Here is an 18,151-nt window from a genome sequence, read left to right on the forward strand (position 1 = left end):
GTCAAGGATCCTGGAAGGAAAAGGGGGCCGCTACCTCGTGCTTGTGGCGAAGGCTCTGGGCACCGCTGGCGCATGGGGCGGAGCCGGCACTGCGCATGTGCTCAGCCACCCAAGTGAGCTCCAGGTTGCTCAGTTGGTAGAACTGATACAGCTCCACTGAGGCCTGCAGCTGTAGGCGCCGGGCGGCCAGATGTCCCTGCAGGGACTCGAACCTGGGGGGAGGCAGAAGAGGGCGGACGGTGGGAATGGCGGTGGAGGGGGGCGGACAAGGCCCTCAGGGCTTTCCACAGCCCAGCCAGGGACCCACGAGGAACAAAGCAGAGGATGGGGGAAAGCCTCATCTGACAACAGGGAGGCAGCTGGAGAGGGCCCAGGGCCCAACCCTTCGCCCAGGTGACCTGCTTGACTTCAGACTGTGGGGTACTGAGGATGCCAAGTTGGGGTCTCTGGCCTTCCTAAGCCAGGAATGACCCTCCTTGTAAGGGAAGGAGATTTGGACAACCTCAAGTCCTGTAGATGCCACTGCTGGGCTCATGGGGCGAAACCGTCCTCATGTTCACATGGTGGGGGGTGGCACAGAGTGAGGTGAAGATGGAGCAAGCCGGTGGGTACCTCTGTAGGCACTTTTGGGTCTGCTCCACGATGGTCTGGGAAGTGAGCCCCTGGCGGGCCTGGGACACAAGGGCAGCCATCTTGCCGGCCAGGGCCTGGCTCTCGCTTCCCAGTTGGCTGTGCCGCTTCTGGAGCCCCTGGCTCAAGCCCAGGTCCTGCCCGGTTTCTGCGCTCTGCAGGGCCCCATCCAGCTGCTCCATCTTGTCCTCGGCAGCCTGGGGAGAGTGCAGGGCTCTGCGTTGGGCTCTGTAGCGTAGGTTTGCAAGTTCTTGGACTCCGAGACCACACCGCCTGCAGCTTACCAGATTCACCGAGGATCTGCTCGGGACCCCGGACCCCCCGTCGTCCCCCCCGCCCTGCACCCGAAGCCTCATGAACACTCCCGTCCCCTCATGCTTCTTCCCCCACAGGGATTCCGGTTGTGCTGACTACACCCTGGGCACACAGGAGACACACTGGCAAAGCTGGGCTCCCCTTGCCAGAAGCTAGAGGCCTCTAAAGACTGCAGGACTTCCCAGGGCTACTCCAGAGTTAGCAGAATACCCCAGACTCCTCCCCACCCCTTCCCGTCCTGCTTGTTCCCCCCACCCCCAGCCTGGCCCAGCGCAGCCTCAGCCTCCCTCCTGTGCCCTGCCCCTCTTCGGCAGACCTGCAGCAGCCCCAGAAGCTGTCTAGCCTGCCGGAGCCGGTCCCCCTGCTCAGCCAGCTTGTGCTTCAGCTCTTCCCACTTGCTACTCAGGCACTGGAGGCTGGCCTGCACATCTTCCCGGGCACGGGGCCTGTCGCTCAACAGCTGTCTCCCCACCTGAAGCGGACACAAAGGCCGAGGGAATTTTGTTGAGTTGCTGGTACCATGAGGGGCCACAGCAGGCGGGACCCAGGTGGCAGAGGCGGCGGGGGCGGGGGCGGGGGCGGGGGCAGGTAGTTGGCTACAGGTTGCATTCTCCAGGCTGCAAGGGCTCAGGCATTTCCCGCAGCCCCAAATCTGTGGGCAGAGGCGGGCGGGCTTTCCGCCGATGCTCCCAGTCGAGCAGGGTGAGCGCGCAGCGGATCGGTAGGGAAGTCTTTGTTCAGGTGGAGGAGGCAGCACCAGAGCTGCCCGGAGAGCTGGGGGTGGCGTTGCGGGGAGAGATGATGGAGGCGTTCTGGGCTGGTTTGGGCACCAAGACAGAGGGGTACCCAGCTGAGTGGGGGAGGAATCTGGGGGATCCTAATTCCGCAGTAACTGAGAATGAGTCTTCCTGCGGTGAATTTGTTCCATGGAAACAGGCCATCCATCTGGGCTCGGTATTTGAAGAAGAAAAGGCCCTGCACCCCTGTCCGGCGCCCCCACCTGCTGCAGGCCCTCCACGTGCCCATAGGTGGCCAGCAGCTTGCGCTCAGCTGCTTCGTGCCGCTTGAGTTGCTGCAGGATGTTGCTGGGCTCTCGGGAAGGCTCATCCGCTGCCCTCAGCCCCTTCTCCTCTATCCACAGCACCAGCTCCACCACATCCTGCTTCCATATCTGCCCAAGAACCAGGAGAGAATGGGTCTCATGACCAGGGGTGAGGGCTGTTGCATGAACCTCTAGAGAGAGGGGTCTCACGGACCTCCACGGGAAAGCGCAGGACCCAGTGTGCCAGGTGGGGCCTGGGTTACTGCTCGCAAGTGGGGGCAGGGAAGCTGAGACGGGGAGGGAAAGGTTTCCCCTCACGGTAGGAGGAGGCCCGGGGAGGGACGGCCTGGGCCCCATGGTGCCCTGGGCCCAGAGAACAAGAGCACTCGGTCAGTTCTCACTACTCAGCCCACCTCAGATCATGTACGGCCATTTCTCTCCTAATAGGCTTATGCTACAGGAGGCCTGTAGACTGACCCAGCTCTGAGCCCCTGTGGGGGCTGAAAAAATATGTGACAGAGCCGAGGTCTGCAGCGGGTGCCCATGGCGCACACATGGGCCTAGACTGTGGCCAGAAATGATGGGCAAGGGGAGTCGGCAGACAAGGGAGGGCAAGGGGGTTTATCAGGACTTTGGGTCCAGTGCCGCCTCCGAACAGTGTGGCCTCAGCCTGTTCTCATCTGGAAAAATCAGAGCCATAATGCGGGTCTCACAAGAGGGGCCATGAGGGTCAATGACAGAACACGTGGGAAAGTGCTTTGCAAACTGTAGAAGGCTCTGCACAGCGCACAAATGTTAGCGCAGCCGCGGACTCCTAGGCACTCCTCCGGAGGGGGGGGCCTCGGGCACCTGGGCCGGCCTCACCTGGAGCCGGAGGGAAGCCAGCAGCTGCCTCCTCCTCTGCTCACTCCTCTCCTGGACCCTGGTCCACTGTACCTGGATGCTCTGCAGCCGCTCTTGGACCCTGCAGGCCAGATGGAGAGGGGGAGGGCTGGGGGGTGCTCCACTCCGCCCAAGGCCCACCGCAGCCCAGGGTGTGCCCCGCTGCTGCCCTGCCCCCCACACCCCCTCCCAGCCTCCAGGCCGCAGGCCTTGCAGGCCGGGAAAGAAAGGTGGCAGGTGCTGCGCACGCGGGCCTTGACTCACTTGTGCACAGCAGGGTGTTGGCTCGGGGCCAGCTTCTCGCCACGTGCCCACAGAGCCTCTGCTCGACGGCCAAGGACACCCAGGAGCCACCCAAACTCCTGGTGCTGCTGCAGCAGGCTCTGGGCCTCCCCTACATCGTCCTGGGGGTGCAGAGACCCGGGGTCATGCTTGGGACGATGGGGTCAGCACCATCTTGTCCAACGCTGGCCCCAGGGCCACCAGGCCCACCCCCCCGACTTCAAAGCTCCCCCCAGTGATGGGGAAGCAGCCCTGCAGCCCCGTATCCCTGGCCCCCTACCCCAAGCTTGTCCTGCTGCAGGAAGGCCTCGTGGCTGGCACAGGTAGCAGCAAAACCATCTACGTCTCTGCCAAATCTCTGCAGCTCCAGTCCCTCCTGCAGCTGCTGCCGTCGCCGCTCCCAGGCGGCCTGAAGGCCCTGGCCTTGCTGGCTCAGGAGCCTCAGAGCACGGGCCACCTCTTGGGAGTCTGGGGAGTCCAAGGCAGAAATGGCCTGGCCCTGGGCCTCCAGCTGCTGCAGCCTGTCCAGGATGACAGGCAGAAGGTCAAACCCCGTCGGCTCCCCTCCTCCCCCTTCTGCTCCTCTCCCTTAATCATTCATTTCAGAGCTCCGATAGAGAGGGAACTGGCAGGGGCGTCTGAGGACGGTAGCCCCAGTGGTTCACCTGTCCCCTGGAGCAGCTGCGCCTGGGCGCACCGGTGATGCGCAGAACATACCGGGCCTAGCACACTCCTTAGGTCTCAGTAGTGGCCCTGCTCCCTGTCCTGTCACACCCTTGTTCCAGGCCACCATTCTACTGGCTATGCCCAGGCAAGGAGAAGGGTCCCTCAAACCGTATCCGTGCCACCGTATGCTCATGAGCATTAGAAAGGGTGCCTCTCAGCCAGTTGAGCGCACAGGCACACAGCTTGGGGACAGGTGACACCTTCGTGTGGGTTAGAAAAGGCTCCACTTCCTCTGAGGTGAGGCAGCCCTGAACCATTAGTAGAGTCTGGAAGCAGAGGATGGGATGGATTGAGTGCCCACTTGGTCACCTTCGGGCTCCCCTACGTGGGCACAGCCTGTGGACTGTGCGTGGTGACCCTGCCTGCCTGACAGACCTGTGCCGTCATCCCTGCAGGATGAGAGGTCCAGCCATCCTGAGGAGGAGCCATCTGACTCCAGGAGCCTGTGGGGTCTGCATTATCTGGAATGCCTTGGGAGGCTAGGCTGCCCTGACTAAAAGCAATCCATCAGGCTCACCTGGATGGAATATGGCCAAGCCTGCACTTGACAAAACCTTCCAGGAAGCTCAGATTCTGCCCTGCATCCCAACCCCCCTCCCTGAAGTATGCAGGATGCCTGACCAGTTCTTGGTTACATCCCCCTCCTTAAAACCTGCTGGACACTAGCCTGGGCTACTCTCCCGGGTGACACTCTGCTTCCTGCCTCTCCCTCTCTGGTGGCCTGTCCCCACAGGCCTTAGCCAGCCAGAAGCCCGCCCTGTCTGCCCTCCCATCCTGACCTCTCCTGCTGCAGCTGGATCTCCTCCAGCAGGTCTCTGTGCTCCATCAGCAGCCGCTGGGCCGAGGCCACATCTGAGGCCACATCCACCACCTTCGCCTCGCTGCGCAGCTGAGCCCAGACACCTTCCGCCCACAGCAGCAGATGCTGACTCTCCCGCAGGAAGCTCCGCCGCGCCCGCGCTTCGGCCTGGGCCCTGGCCTGTCGGGCCACATGCTGCTGTCCCCGCTCCAGCAGCCCGTGCAGCCGCTCCACCTGTTCTTGCAGGGACCGGCTCTCTGTGGGGTCCGACTCCTCCGCTCTGGGAGATGGGGTCCACCGCCTCGTCAGTGCACTGCCCCGGGGCCTGGGGTCCAGGCTTGGATTCCCCAGGGGAAGGGGTGGCAATTCCGCACTCCCATCTCCCCATCCCCTAGGGGCAGCAAGCCTGTGTGGCTCGCCCTTTCCTCGGAGCATTTCCTCATGCTCTTCCCCCACCTGCGCCCCTGCCTTTCAGACAGCACATCCTGCCCATCCTCCAACTTCTGGCCCAACCTCATTCCACAACCCTGCTCAGTCCTCCCCGGCCTCCCAGGGCCCCGTCACCGTGCCAAACCCAGGCTGTACTTCATGGCCGCCCTTTGCAGGTACTGGACGCTGCTCTCCAGCGTTAGCATCTTCTGCTGGGCCAGTTGCAGGGCGTGGTGGCTGTCTTCTGACTGCCCCAGCTCTAGGGTTTCCAGCTGGAGTATCAGGTCTTGCAGTTGGACCTGTGTGGATCCACACTCGTGCAGAAAACTGCACACACCTGTGGTGCGTACCAGCTGCGTTTCCTTCTCTTTCTTCAGGGCTTCCAGCTGCCCCCACCTGAGCGGAGGGAGCAGGGATGTCTCCAGCACGGGGACATCCCCATCCATCCTAGGGCCTTGGCCAGGGCCTCACAAAATAGCTGCTACCAGGCTGGCCGTCCCCACACCCTGTCTCTGACATGCCCAGTGTTTGCTCTTGGCATCTGGGGAGGTGGGTAAGCAGGCATGCAGGCCTGGGAACTGCATTCAGCCCATCCTGCACTCCCTCATTCTTACCTCCGGCTCAGTTCCTCCTGCTGTTGCTGGATTTGGGGGGTATCTTCAGGATATCTCTGCTTCAGCTGCTCCGCATTGCTGCTGACCTCAGCCCAGCAGCCCCTTCCCACAGCCAGAGCAGTGAGGAAGTTCTGAGGAAAGGAAGACCCAGGCCTTGAGGAAGCTTCTTCTCTTCCCATACTGCCCTCAAGACTACAAATGACCTCAGACACCCTCTGCTACATAGGTGTTTGAGTTGGATCCCTCTCGAAGGACTGGGATCTCTGTCCTTAAAGGGCTGGGAGGGTCCTTTAAAAGTTCAAAGCCAGGTATCCAAATTAGAAAGAAGTAAAACTGTCACTATTTGCAGATGACAGCGTATTATATACAGAAACCCTAAAGACCCCACCAACAAATTGTTACAACAAATAAATGAATTCAGCAAGGTTGCAGGGCACAAAATCAATCTATGGGAATATTTTGCATTTCTGTACACTAATAATGAACTATCAGAAAGAGATTAAAAAAAAATCTCATTTACAATTGCATTAGAAAGAATAAAATACCTAGGAATAAATTTAACAGAAGAGATGAAAACCCTCACACTGAAAACTATAAGACACTGATGAAAGAAACTGGGAAAAAACCCATAAATAAATGGGAAGATATAGCATGCTCATGGATTGGAAGAATTAATATTATTAAAATGTCCAAACTACTCAAAGCAGCCTACAAATTCAATATAATCCCATCAGAATTCCAATAGCATTTTTCACAGGAATAGAACAATCCTAAAATTTGTATGGAAACACAAAGACTCTGAACAGGAATAGCAGTCTTGAGAACAAAGTCAGAGGCATCACGCTCCCCGATTTCAAACTATATAGTTTACTATAATGAGCTATAGTAATTACTTATAGTAATCAAAACAGTGTGGTCTTGGCATAAAAACAGACATATAGATCAATGGAACAGAATAGAGAGCCCAGAAATAAACCATGTACATACGGTCAATTAATTTATGACAAAGGAGTCAAAGATATACAATGAGGAAAGGACAGTCTCTTCAACAGTGCTGGGAAAACTGGACAGCCACATGCAAAGTATGAAACTGGACCCCTACCTTATACCAGAAACAACAATAGATTCAAAATGCTCAACACCAAAAGCAAATAATCTGATTGAAAAATAGGCAGAGGACCTGAATACACATTTTTCCAAAGAAGACATACAGATGGCCAACAGATACATTCAAAGGTGTTCAACATCACTAATCTTCAGGAAGATGCAAATGAAAACCACAACCAGAGATCACCTCACACCTGTGAGAATGGCTGTTCTCAAAAAGACTAGAAAAAAGTGTTGGCGAGAACTTGGAGAAAAGGCAACCATTGTGCGCCGTTGGTGGGAATGTCAAGTGGTGCAGCAACTATGGAAAAGAATACGGACGTTCCTCAAAAAATGCAAAATAAAACTACCACATGGTCCAGCAATTCCACTTCTAGGTGTTTAGCCAAAGAAAATGAAAACACTAACTTGAAAAGATAATCTGCACCCCCATGTTTGTAGCAGCATTATTGACAGTAACCAAGATATGGAAGCAGCCCAAATGTCCACTGATGGATGGAAAAAGAAAATGTGGTATATATACCTACCACATCCAAGAGAATTAAATATTTCTTTCATACTATAAAAAAGAATGAAATCTTGCCATTTGGGACAACGGGATGGACCGTGAGGGCCTTATGCTACGTGAAATAAGTCAGATAGGGATAAACACTGTGTGATCTTACTTCAATGGGGGACTTACAAACACAAAACAAGATACAGAGGACAGATTGGTAGCTGTCAGAGTAGGGAATTGGGGGTGGGTGCAATGGGTAATGGGGGTCAAAAAGCACCAACTCCTAGCTATAAAATAAATAAATCATGGGGATGGAATATATAGCATGGGAACTACAGTTAATCATACTGTGTTGCATATTTGAAAGTTGAAAGAGCCCCCCCAGTTCTCATCCCAAGAAAAAAATTCTGTAACTATGTGTGGTGATGGATGTTAACTAGACTTATTGTAAAACGTACACGTGTATTGGGTCATTATGTTAATAATATGTTATATGTTGATGATAACTAGACTTACTGTGGTGATCGTTTCACAATACATACAAATATCCTATCCTCATGTTGCATACCTGAAACTGATATCATGTCATATATCAGTTATACCTCAATAAAAAAAAAAAATTCAAGGCCAGACGCCCTGCTCCTCCTTCCCAGACAGGACTAGAGTGAACATGGCCAGGTCAGGCACGGGCGCAAATACCGGAGAGGCAGGGAGGGAGAAGGATGGGGGAGAAGGAGAGGCAGCGGGGCCGAGCAGCTGAGACCCCCACCTCGGCCCAACGGGGGCGGTACCTCATATGTGAGCTGTGTGACCTCCAAGTTGTGGGCCTGGGGCTGCAGCGTTCGGAGCAGGGCTGTCTGGTTCTCCAGCCAGGACCACAGCTCCCCACAGAAGCCATGGAAGCCACACAGGGCTACTGTCCCCTCCAGCCGTGCCCTGTGGTGCTGAGGAGAGGCCGGCCCAGGGGTGGGGGTGAGGTCAGCTTCCCCATAGGGCCCTCAGAGCAGTCCGTCACCCCTCCGGGCAGAATGTGCTCTTTTGATCTGGCTCTCAGGTGCAGCCATACTTCTGTGGGAACTGGCTCTGCCTAGCCCTCCAGGCTCTCCCCCTGCAGCCTACCCCTCCCAGCTTCACTTCGGGGCTCCAGGCACTCTGGCCTTTACTCCTCCAGGGCCTCCTTCCTGCCTTGGCATAGGTCCTGCCTAGGGCATGGTCTCCCCGTCTCCCCTGCCCCCCCGCCCCGCCCGGCTTTACCTGCTCTTAGCCCCTCCTTGTTCCAGTCTCAGCCAAAGTGTCCTTTCCTCAGAGATGCCCTCCCCAGCTCCCAGCCTGACCTGGGCTCCCAGCACACCCACAGCCATCTACTGACTTCTCATCCTCCCTGCCATGACGTAAACTCCTTACGGCCGGCATGCACGTACAGTAAGTGCTCAGTCCCTGGGCTCACACCTCAGGGTCCTGTACAGAGCAGGTGCTCCCTGACTGTCTTCTTGAACAAGAGTGGTACCTTTGCCAAGGCCTGCAGGCCCTCATAGTCCTGGCTCAGGCAGTCCTGTGTCTGGAGTATGGTGTTAGGGTCAAAGTTAGCGTCAGGTTCAGCTGAGAGGGCCATCTTCTGGGTGCCCGGGGGGGCGGAGTGGCAGGAGACCTCACTCCAGGTCCCCAGGTGCCTCAGGCCTTCCTTTGGAGAGCTCAGGGCAGACACCACCTGTAGTGACAGGACAGAGGGCAGCATGTCCACTGCGGGCTCCCCTAAGCACAGAAGGCTTGGCAGGGAGGGGCCAGCGGTTGTCCCTGGGCTGGTAAAAGAGAAGAGGGCATTCCAGAAGGAATGCCTGGTTAATGCCTGGAAACTGGCGGGCGAAACGAGCAAAGCCAGACTATACTGGACGACCTCCATAGGCGTGGGCAGACAGGATGCCCCGCACTGGGCTGGGCGGGAGGCGGGATGTTGCTGAGGATGGGTGCCCGCTCCCCCAGCCCAGCGGAAAGCCAGGATTCCCAGGTCAGCGACCACAAAAGCCCTCCCATCTCCACCTTCCGAGCGGTCACGGGACACAGGGGCAGCGCTGAGACCACGCGTGCACTGGGAGCTGGAGGCCCGTAGTTCTGGGGCCCTGCCGGGCCGCACGCACCGTGAGCGACACCTGGGCCGCGGCCGCCCGCGCCTGCTCGTCCAGCTGCCGCAGCTCGGCCCCGAACGCGTGCAGCGCGCGCTCCAGCCGCCGGTGGCGCAGCAGCAGGGCCTCGGCGGCCTCCGGGTCCCGGCCGCACGGAGCGCTCGCCAGCGCCGCCCGCTGCTCTCGCAGCCACGAGGCCGCGTCCGCCGCGTCGGCCAGGTACTGCGGGGAGGAGGGCAGGCTGAGCACCGGGCGACCCCGCGCGCCTGCCCGGCCGCCCGCCGCCCAGCCGCCCCGCTACCTGCTGGACGAGCAGAGCCGCCTGCAGCCGCGCCCCCCGTCGGGCCGCCCGGGCCCAGAGCCGCTGCCACGCGCCCTGCAGCGCCTCGGCCCTCTCGCGGGGATCCGGCCGCGTGGGGGGCCCGCGGGCACCCAGGTCGCATCCCCTCCGCACAAGATCAGCGCACACGGCCTGGTGGTGGCGCAGCTCGGCTTCCAGGGCCTGGCGGGGTGCAGAGTCCGGAGCTGGGCGAAGGGAAGGGAAGAAAGGGTGGCAGCAAGGTGGGGACTGGCAGGGCAGCGGGCGGCAGGTACCTTGTGTTTCCGCAGGCCCGCTCTGATCTGGCTGAGGTCCCAGCCCACGGCCTCCTCCTGCACCAGCTGCCGGCGCTCTCTCAGCCAGGCTTCCTCCTCCCCACAGTTGTGCAGGAACTCTGCCTGCTGCACGCTCTGCTCCAGCAAGGCCCGCCTGAGGGACGGCAAGGGGCCCCGAAGGGATTGGGGAGTGGCCTCCCCACCAGGCTCAGACACTTCCCCTGAGACACTTGTTCTGGATGACTCAACAGGGGGCCCAGAAGACTGGGGGGTGAGGGTCAACGTGGAGGAAGTTGCCAAGTCAGCAGTATTTTTAACCTGGGCAGGAGGTACACTGGGTTACACGAAAATCCTGGAGAAGGTAGAAGAGGGGGCTGAGCTCTTACCGGGCCTTGACGAGGGACACCAGGCTCCAGTGGAGCTGGGCCAGCGCCTGGGCCTTGGCCTGCAGCACCTCCACACTAGTGCCTGGGGACGAGTCCAGCTCCGCGGTCTGGAGGGCAAGGTGGCGCACATGGGCTCCGTGGGCCGAGACCTGGGCCTCCAGCAGGTCCTGCTTCTGCAGCAGCTGCACTGTCTCTGCCAACTGCTGCCCCCAGGCTGTGGAGCTGGCCAGCACCTGGCCAGGGGTGGACAAGTGATTGCTGCAGCCCCAGAGCGCTGGGGCCCCCTGAGTTCCCGTGCTCCGGCACCTGCTGTGTTGGCCTGGGGGGGAGCTGTCTGCTGGTGCGGGGCCCACCTGGAGCTCCTTGAGCTGGTTGGAGGCACTCTCCACCTCCTGCAGCAAGCTCAGCACAGCCTGCAGGTCTGCCATCTGCTTCTTCTGCCCTCGGAGACGCTCAAGGAGTCGCTCCCAGCGCCCAGTGATCTCCAGTTGCCTAGAGGACATGAGAATAGGGGTGGTCTTTACTGGGCTGAGGGGGGGTCTAAGCCAGTGGGGGCCTTGGTGGTCAGGGAGGAGCCTGAGCCTGGTGGCTGGGGGCTTGGAGCATCCCAGCCTGGGGTGGTTGGGGCATCGTGTTCTTGCTTCTTAGACGCAGAGAAGCCAGAAGGAGGGCCTGGAAGGTTCAGGTCTACAGGGCCCCCAAGCCTTTTTTCCAGTCCCCATCTCAGATGATAGATAGCAACTCCAACCTTCTAGGTGCCTGCGCTAAAATCTGGAGAACTCACTTTCTCACACCCCGCATCTGATCTGTCTGTAAATCCTCTTGGATTCAAAATATATCCAGAATCCCACCATTTGTCTTCGCCTCCATTACTTCTCTCTGGCCTAGATTATTGCATAGCCTCATACATGGTCTCTCTGCTTCTGCCCCTTCTGTCTGTCCCCGACGTGGCCTCCAGAGTGATCATTGGAGAAGAGGAGTTAGATTGTGTCACTCCTCTGCTCAAGCTCTCCCACAACTCATTCCCCATCTGCCTCTGAGTCAATCTTGTCTTTACCGTGCCCTACAGATCCCAGCATGCTGTCTGCCTCCACCCTTTGCCCCTGTCCTCCCCTGACCTCAGCTACTACTGGTTCCTTCGGTTAACACTGGCCTCCATGCTATTTTCCACACATGCCAGGCATGTGCCCACCTTGGGGCACTGCACTAGCCACTCCCTGTCCCTGGGAGAGTCTGTCCCCACATCTGTATGGCTGGCCCCTCACTCCTTTCTGGTCTTTGCTCAAAAGTGAACCTCCTCTGACCACCCAATCTAACTCCCTCCCCCCATCTTGGCACTTCACAATCCCCTATACTTTATTACTATTTTTTATCACGATCTCACATACTATTATATGTACTTTGTTTGTTTTCCTTCGTTATGTGTAAGCTCTGCGAGGGGAGCGATTATTGTTTGTCCTCTTCACTACTAAATCCCCAGCACCCAGCACAGTGCTTGGGATATAATAGACACTCAATAAATGTTTGTTTAGTGAATGAATTAGTAAGAGGTATCTAGAAAGGGCGGTGCTTTACCAAAAGGGGTCAATTACGGATGCTGGAAGTTCAGGCATCGGGGGGAGTTAGATCTTTTCAAGGGATCCCTGAACCTATAGATCACACCTCTATGGCCAGGAATGGGCACATGGAAAGATAAGGGTATGATAGGGGGGCCTTAGCCTGTTTTGAGGATGGTTTCCGTGCCCTGGGCTCACCTGCAGGCCACATCTGCCCAGCCATGGTGCTGCTCCTGCTGGAGGACGTCTGCGATCTCGGCCAGGGCCTGGAAGCGCCCCTCTTGGGGCAGGATGCTGGCCTCCAGCATGCCCAGCTTCTGGGCAGCCGCCTCCACTGTGGCCAGGCTGGCTGGCGGGGCTGCGGCTGCGGCCTGGCCCAGCATGCACTCTGTGTCTGTCAGAAAGCTCTCCCTGAGGGCTGCCTTGTGCTGGAAGCGCCGGACCAGGGCTTCCAGCCGCTCTAGCTGTAGGATCCTCTGCAGCAGGGCCTGGCTCCGGGAGGCCTCTGCCCGCTCCAGGCCTGCCCAGCGCTGGGACAGCTCTGCAGGGCCCAGGCCCTCGTGAGGCAGAAAGGGCTTGCGGTTCTGGGCCCGAAGCGCAGTCTGCAGCTGGAAGAGCAGGGCCTCTGTGGCCCCTCGCTGCTGCAGCCGCAGCGGCTTCTCCTGGGTGCGGAAGCAGGCAAAGGCCACCAGCAGCTGGCGCGTGGCGGCTAGGGAGTCTGGGAAATCCCGCGCCTCCAGCTGCACCTGCTTCTCTGCGATCCAGCACAGCAGGTCGGCCACCAGCTGCTCGTACTGGGTCCGCAGCTCCTCTGTCTCCTGCAGCTGACTCAGGATCTGGAGGCGGCAAGGGAAGGGAACGGGGCAGCACCCCGGAGCAGGCCCTGGAATGGAGGTACTCCTCTTTTGGCTGCTGAGTGACTGCCAGGGTTCCCTGGGTGGGTGGTAGCTCCTTCCCCCCAGCTGAGGTTGCACTAAAGTGGGGGTCCTCCCAGCCCCCAGAGAAGCGGGTTGGCCTGCATTGCACACTTAGACCCAGGAATGTGGGGCACCCATCCTGCCTTCCTCCATCTTATTTTACCCCATTTGGTCTCACGTCTAGGGGGTACTATTTTTCTGAGCTGTCTTTCCCTTCCCTGAGGCCCCCACATCCCTAAAGCTCAGAGCCCTTGGCCTTGATCGTCTCCCCCATGCCCAGCTGAGACACCAACCCTAAGAACAGCTTCCCAGGCCTCCGCATCTGCCAGTGTGCCCAGAGAGGAAGAGAGCCTCCCCAAAACGGACTGAGCCCAGCAGAGCTGCTTCTGTGCCTCTCCTTACAAAGTCCAGCTCTCTGAGCCTTTCAGTCCCATTAGGAGCTCAACAGCCTAAGAGCAGGGGGGAGGGGGAGGGACTAGAGGGGATGGAGCTCACCTGGCTCTTCCTGTGTGCCAGGCCCCGAGCTAGGCGCTGAGCCCAACATTCCCAAAAACTCATGGCAGCCTTCTGCTACCCCAGGCATTATCGGCTCCATTTGACAGAGGAAGCACAGAAAAGTTAGGGGACATGGTCAAGGCCGCACAGCTGGGAAGTGGCAGAGGCAGGCTTCAAACCCAGGTGTGTCTGACTCCAGAGCCCATGCTCCCGCCGCCTCTCCGCGATGCCCCCTTCGCTTTGTCACCAACCTTAGCAAGTCTCCTCTGGACCGTCTGCTCCTGGTGCAGGCGGGAGAAGTGATGGTAGTAGAGGGAGACACAGGTCATGATGGAGCGCTCGTCAGGCTGGGGGGCCGCCACGTCCTCGGGGTCCAGCAGCTGAGCAATGCCCAGCTCCTGCTCAGCCACGCGGAAAGCCAGGTCAAGGTTGTGCAGTGGGTGCTCAGGACGCAGGGAGCAGTAGTCAAGCAGGTCTGGCCTGGACAGAGAGCAGGCCCAGCTCTTCACCAGAGCCGTTTGCTGCTTGGGTCTCAAGACCTTGGTAAAAAGGCCAACCAGCTCCCGTTGGCCGTTCACACCTTACCACACATTCGTTTCCCCTGTCGGTAATCTGAGCCGCTAATGAAGGAATGGGGCTCCGATAGAGAGGGGAGGGTTAATTTCCTTCGGGGGGCCAGGCTTCTGTGTAGGGGGAGAAACTCCAAAGGGGTGGGTACTTGCCAGGAAGAGGATAGAGAGAGAATAGAGTCAGGGACACAGAAAGTGGAGAAAGGCAGGGGTCGAGGCAAATGTGGGCCAATTCCACGGGATTTCCTAGGGAAGGGGGAGGGCCTCGGCTATCAGCCTGCTCTACTTCCGAGCCCCGGGTGCAGGGGCCAGAGGGATGTGGGAGATGGGCGGGTTCAGGACCCAAGCCCATTCTCGGTGTTCGGCTGGGTGGTGGAGCCCCACAGGAGGGAGGTTGAGGGGCTGGGAGGGCACCGCGTCTGCTCTCCGTCTGGCGCACCTGTGTGCATGGATGAGGGCACTGAAGCCGAGCCCGTCACTCCAGCTGCGGGAGAAGTCGGTGATGTTGACGTTGGGGTAGCCGGCTGTTTTCCGTTGGCACCAGACCAGCAGAGCTTCCTTGGCAGACAGCAGGGCTGCGCTGGCCCCAAACTCCTCCTGGCAGGGTGGGACAGCGGGTCACCATGCAGGGACGGCTGGGAAGGCAGCAGGACCCGCAGGCCGTGGGAGAGGCAGGCTGGGCTGGGTTGTGATCCTTCTCCCCTGACCTGGAGGCAGGTGCAGATCGCTCTCTCTTCAGAGCACCTGATTTGACTGATTTCATTTGTGGTGGGCAGGGACTGGGGCTGAGGGAGAAAGATCGTCCTTCCAAAGAAGTGGGACGCCTGAAATCTGTCGCATCTGAGCAGCCAGCTTTGAGTCACAGCTGGTGACCACAACAGCGGGAGCTCCCGTTTCTCCAGGCCTTCTCATGGGCGGGACATTGAGGAATGAGGAATTGAGGCTGGGATTTGTTAGACGGGCTCCTGGTCCCCGGGGGGCTGTCTGCCAGCCGGGCACAGGGCCGTGGCCCTCCAGCCTCTCGCGGCCCCAGGAGCGGGGCACCATTACGATTTCCATTCTAGGGCTGACACAAGGAGGAGCAGAGGGGCCATGAGGAGGCTGCCCAGCATCCCTCCCCCAACAGGGCAGGGCTTGCCTGCCGGGGAGTGGCTGACAGCCTGCCTCTGACGGGTGAGCCCCCCTGTCTGCCGCCTGGGTGCCTCACAGGGCGGCTGAGGGCAGAGCTTGTGCTGCTTCGTCAGGCCGGGCAAGGACATCTTTGGATTCAATCCCCTCCCTCCCTCAATGTTTCTCTTCCTGACAGTTTCCTTTATTCCGGTACTCTTGGTTCCACCTGCCTGCAACCTGCCCTGCTATCTCTCTTTCCCTCAGTGCTTCTCTTTCCCCCTCTTCTACTCCCCTCCCCCAGCCTCCATTCCCGGGCCCTGTCCTGCCCTTACTGGGACTCTCCTTCCACCCACTCCCTCACCCTCACCCCCCAAAGGCCCCTCTCCTCCTTCCTCCCCAACTCGTGCTTCCTCTCATTTGCTCCACCCCTCCACTAATTCCTGGTTATAAACTCAAAATGTCAGAGCAGAGCAGGCTGCCTCTCCTCCTTCGCCCTTTGGGCCCGGAGCTTGGGTGGGCAGCAGTGCAGGGGGGAAGCCTCGAGGCCCAGAGCTCATGCCCTAAGCAGTTGGGCTTGGCTGGCAGACACGACCCAGGAGAGAGTCTGAGGGTGAGCATGGGAGGGAGTAGGGGCAGCCTACTCCGGTTACGTCTGTTTGGCAGGGAGCAGAGCCTGAGCCGGTCAGGGCGCAGGGTGACCAGTCAGGGGATGACTCACCTGCTGCTCCCAAGGGAAAGGGCAGCCAGGGCACCTGGAACTGGCTTAGGGGACCGAGGAAGGGAGGGTAGCCACATGGAAGGGCTTGAGGCCAGTTAGAAATTCACCCATCTCTTCATTCATTGCATAGGTGCGAGACTCTGGGGACATATCCAGGCAACGCTCCTGCTGTCCTGGGGCTCACAGTCACATGATGGGTTTCAAGGGTCCTCCTGGATTTGAGCCAGATCTATGGCTTCTTTTCATTAGGGTCTCATTCTCTAGGTTGGCTTTTATAACCTTTTGGAATTGAGTTTTAGGTGAGGTTTTGGAAACCATAAAACTATGAAAATTGATAAATATAAGGACTTTATGTTTTTACTCTTTCCCATTCAGTTGTGGGAAAACGAGGTAGAACAAGAGGAGGATGGAGGACCATCTCTTTGGTGTTGAGGATACTGGGGATTTGGAAAATTCTGGGGCTGGGACTCCCTCCACATGTCTAATTTCTCCCAATAGCACATTAGAGGTATAATAGAAGTTAGAGGGTTTCAGTGCCAAGTAGGGAACAACCAATCGGGGTGAAAGGCAGGCACTGGGCAGTCACCTGAACCCCTCACTTGTGAATGGCTTGTCCCAGACCAGGACTGAAATCCGTGCATCTAGTTGTCATTTTAGCATATTACAATCTCTCTGACATTCTCAATTCTTTGCCCGTGGTTGAAGAGTGGGTATTCCTTGTGTGGATGCCAGGGTCTGTTGTGGGGTTCCTAAATAGTCAGGTGGAGCTGCTCTGTCTCCAGGGGCCGGGGGTGAGGCCAGGCCAGGGCTGGGCTGGCCTGGGGCTGGGTGGTTGGGGGCTGGGACATACCCTGTCCAGGGAGATGTGGGAAATCTGGAAACGCAGAATGATGACCCAGATGAGTCCCAGGATGAGTGTCTGGTCTCCGTCCACGATGTTCTCTGGCCCAATGAGGGGTATTGGCACCTGTGGGCACAATTGGCGGGGCTCAACCGTGAAGCCCGTGTACCAGAGAAGACTCAGAGTACCCAAAATCCGGGGGGCCTGCTGCCAGATGGGAGGGTCCTGGAATCCATCCTGTCCCAGGAGGTCCCCAAGGGAGGAACAGGCAGGGCACAATGCCAGGCAGGTGAAGACTTTCTAAATGGTTGCAGCTTTGGACTCAAGTCCTCCCGGGCAAAACCCAAGCCTGGTGAACTGGGCTGGACCACTGGGGTGGGGGATCTCCCTGTATGTGGGCTACAGGTAAACAGAGGCCAAGATCAGTGGTTCAGCCATGGGGGTTGGAAATGAGGGGTCATCATAGTCAATATATGAGCTCAAGAGACAACAGAAACTGTCTGCCTCCACCTCTCAGGGCATGTGGGGATCTTCAGGGAGGGCTTGGGTCCTTGGCTCCCACTTCAATCTCAGCGTTCTTCATCAGTGGTCCATCTCCTGGTAAAAAGGCAGATTCCCAAGCTGCTTTTTTTACCCAATCAGACTCTCCTGGGCCAGGGCCCAGGACTTGCATTTGGACAAAGACCTCAGGTGGTTTTCCTGTGCACTCAAGTTGAACACCTGCTGCCCTAGATCTTGCCTATATGGACAGGGAGGAGGAATGAATGAGGGGAGAAAGGAACAGAATAAACATCAAAGCCGCACGGGACCTGGGCCCCTTCACCCTCTGGCTCCGTCTTCCTCTCCTGGATCACAGCGCTCCAAGGCCTGTGGGATTCTGGCTGTTCCTTGGGATTCTAGGCACAGGCCTTGGGGCCTTTTGTACTGTCTGAAAATACCGTCCCCAATAGCCACATGGCTACTTCCCTCTCTTCTTCTAAGTCTTTACTCAAATACCACTTTTCAATGGTGTTTTCAATAGCCACCTTATTTGAAATAGAAGCCCAGGGACTATTCCTCCTGCACAAACACACATGCTCGATCCCCTTACCCTGCTTGGGTGGGGATCTTGGTTTTGTTCTCTGATGCCTCCCTAGTAGAGAGGCTGGCATATAGTGGGTAATGGATAAGTATGCACTGAATGGAGAAAGAAGAGGGGCGACTTTCCATAAGACCGGCGGGAAGCCGGCTTCAGCCAACCACCAACCTGGTGGGCAGGGCTGCATCCCTGGGTATCGCAGTGGGGCCCGCCCCATGCTCAGACTTCTCCTGGCACACCTGAGCTGGAGCAGCTAGCTGGTCTGTGGGGGCCTTGGAGTCTGCTCATACCAGCTTGTGAAGGCTGATCTTCCCACTTTGTGCTTAGTGATATCACACTGGTAGCTTGCAGTCAGCTGTGGTGGAGGCTGCAATCCCAGGGAAATGAGCAAATGCTACAAAGCAGGGCTTTTATGCCCCCTGCGCTGAGAGTGGCTTGTTAAACA

At 58.1% G+C, this 18,151-nt stretch overlaps 1 protein-coding gene across 1 annotated transcript in view; it reads right to left on the reverse strand.

The window, feature by feature from the left end:
• Positions 1-18,151, reverse strand: part of SPTBN5 (spectrin beta, non-erythrocytic 5) — a 43,061-nt gene that overhangs the window by 23,085 nt on the left and 1,825 nt on the right. Inside the window, exons 3-23 of the mRNA XM_021695742.2 lie at positions 16,638-16,754; positions 14,399-14,556; positions 13,642-13,870; positions 12,177-12,814; positions 10,776-10,914; positions 10,423-10,655; positions 10,037-10,190; positions 9,744-9,944; positions 9,458-9,664; positions 8,830-9,030; positions 8,114-8,266; positions 5,720-5,850; positions 5,262-5,501; positions 4,657-4,956; positions 3,432-3,672; positions 3,134-3,273; positions 2,852-2,951; positions 1,946-2,116; positions 1,262-1,417; positions 613-827; positions 35-212 (exon numbers count right to left, since the gene is read on the reverse strand). Of these exons, the coding sequence (XP_021551417.1) occupies positions 35-212; positions 613-827; positions 1,262-1,417; positions 1,946-2,116; positions 2,852-2,951; positions 3,134-3,273; positions 3,432-3,672; positions 4,657-4,956; positions 5,262-5,501; positions 5,720-5,850; positions 8,114-8,266; positions 8,830-9,030; positions 9,458-9,664; positions 9,744-9,944; positions 10,037-10,190; positions 10,423-10,655; positions 10,776-10,914; positions 12,177-12,814; positions 13,642-13,870; positions 14,399-14,556; positions 16,638-16,754 (4,302 nt within the window). The remainder of the gene's footprint in view (positions 1-34; positions 213-612; positions 828-1,261; positions 1,418-1,945; positions 2,117-2,851; positions 2,952-3,133; positions 3,274-3,431; positions 3,673-4,656; positions 4,957-5,261; positions 5,502-5,719; positions 5,851-8,113; positions 8,267-8,829; positions 9,031-9,457; positions 9,665-9,743; positions 9,945-10,036; positions 10,191-10,422; positions 10,656-10,775; positions 10,915-12,176; positions 12,815-13,641; positions 13,871-14,398; positions 14,557-16,637; positions 16,755-18,151) is intronic.

The sequence above is a fragment of the Neomonachus schauinslandi genome, chromosome 9 (genome assembly GCF_002201575.2).
Source record: "Neomonachus schauinslandi chromosome 9, ASM220157v2, whole genome shotgun sequence".
Taxonomy (NCBI): Eukaryota; Metazoa; Chordata; class Mammalia; order Carnivora; family Phocidae; genus Neomonachus; species Neomonachus schauinslandi.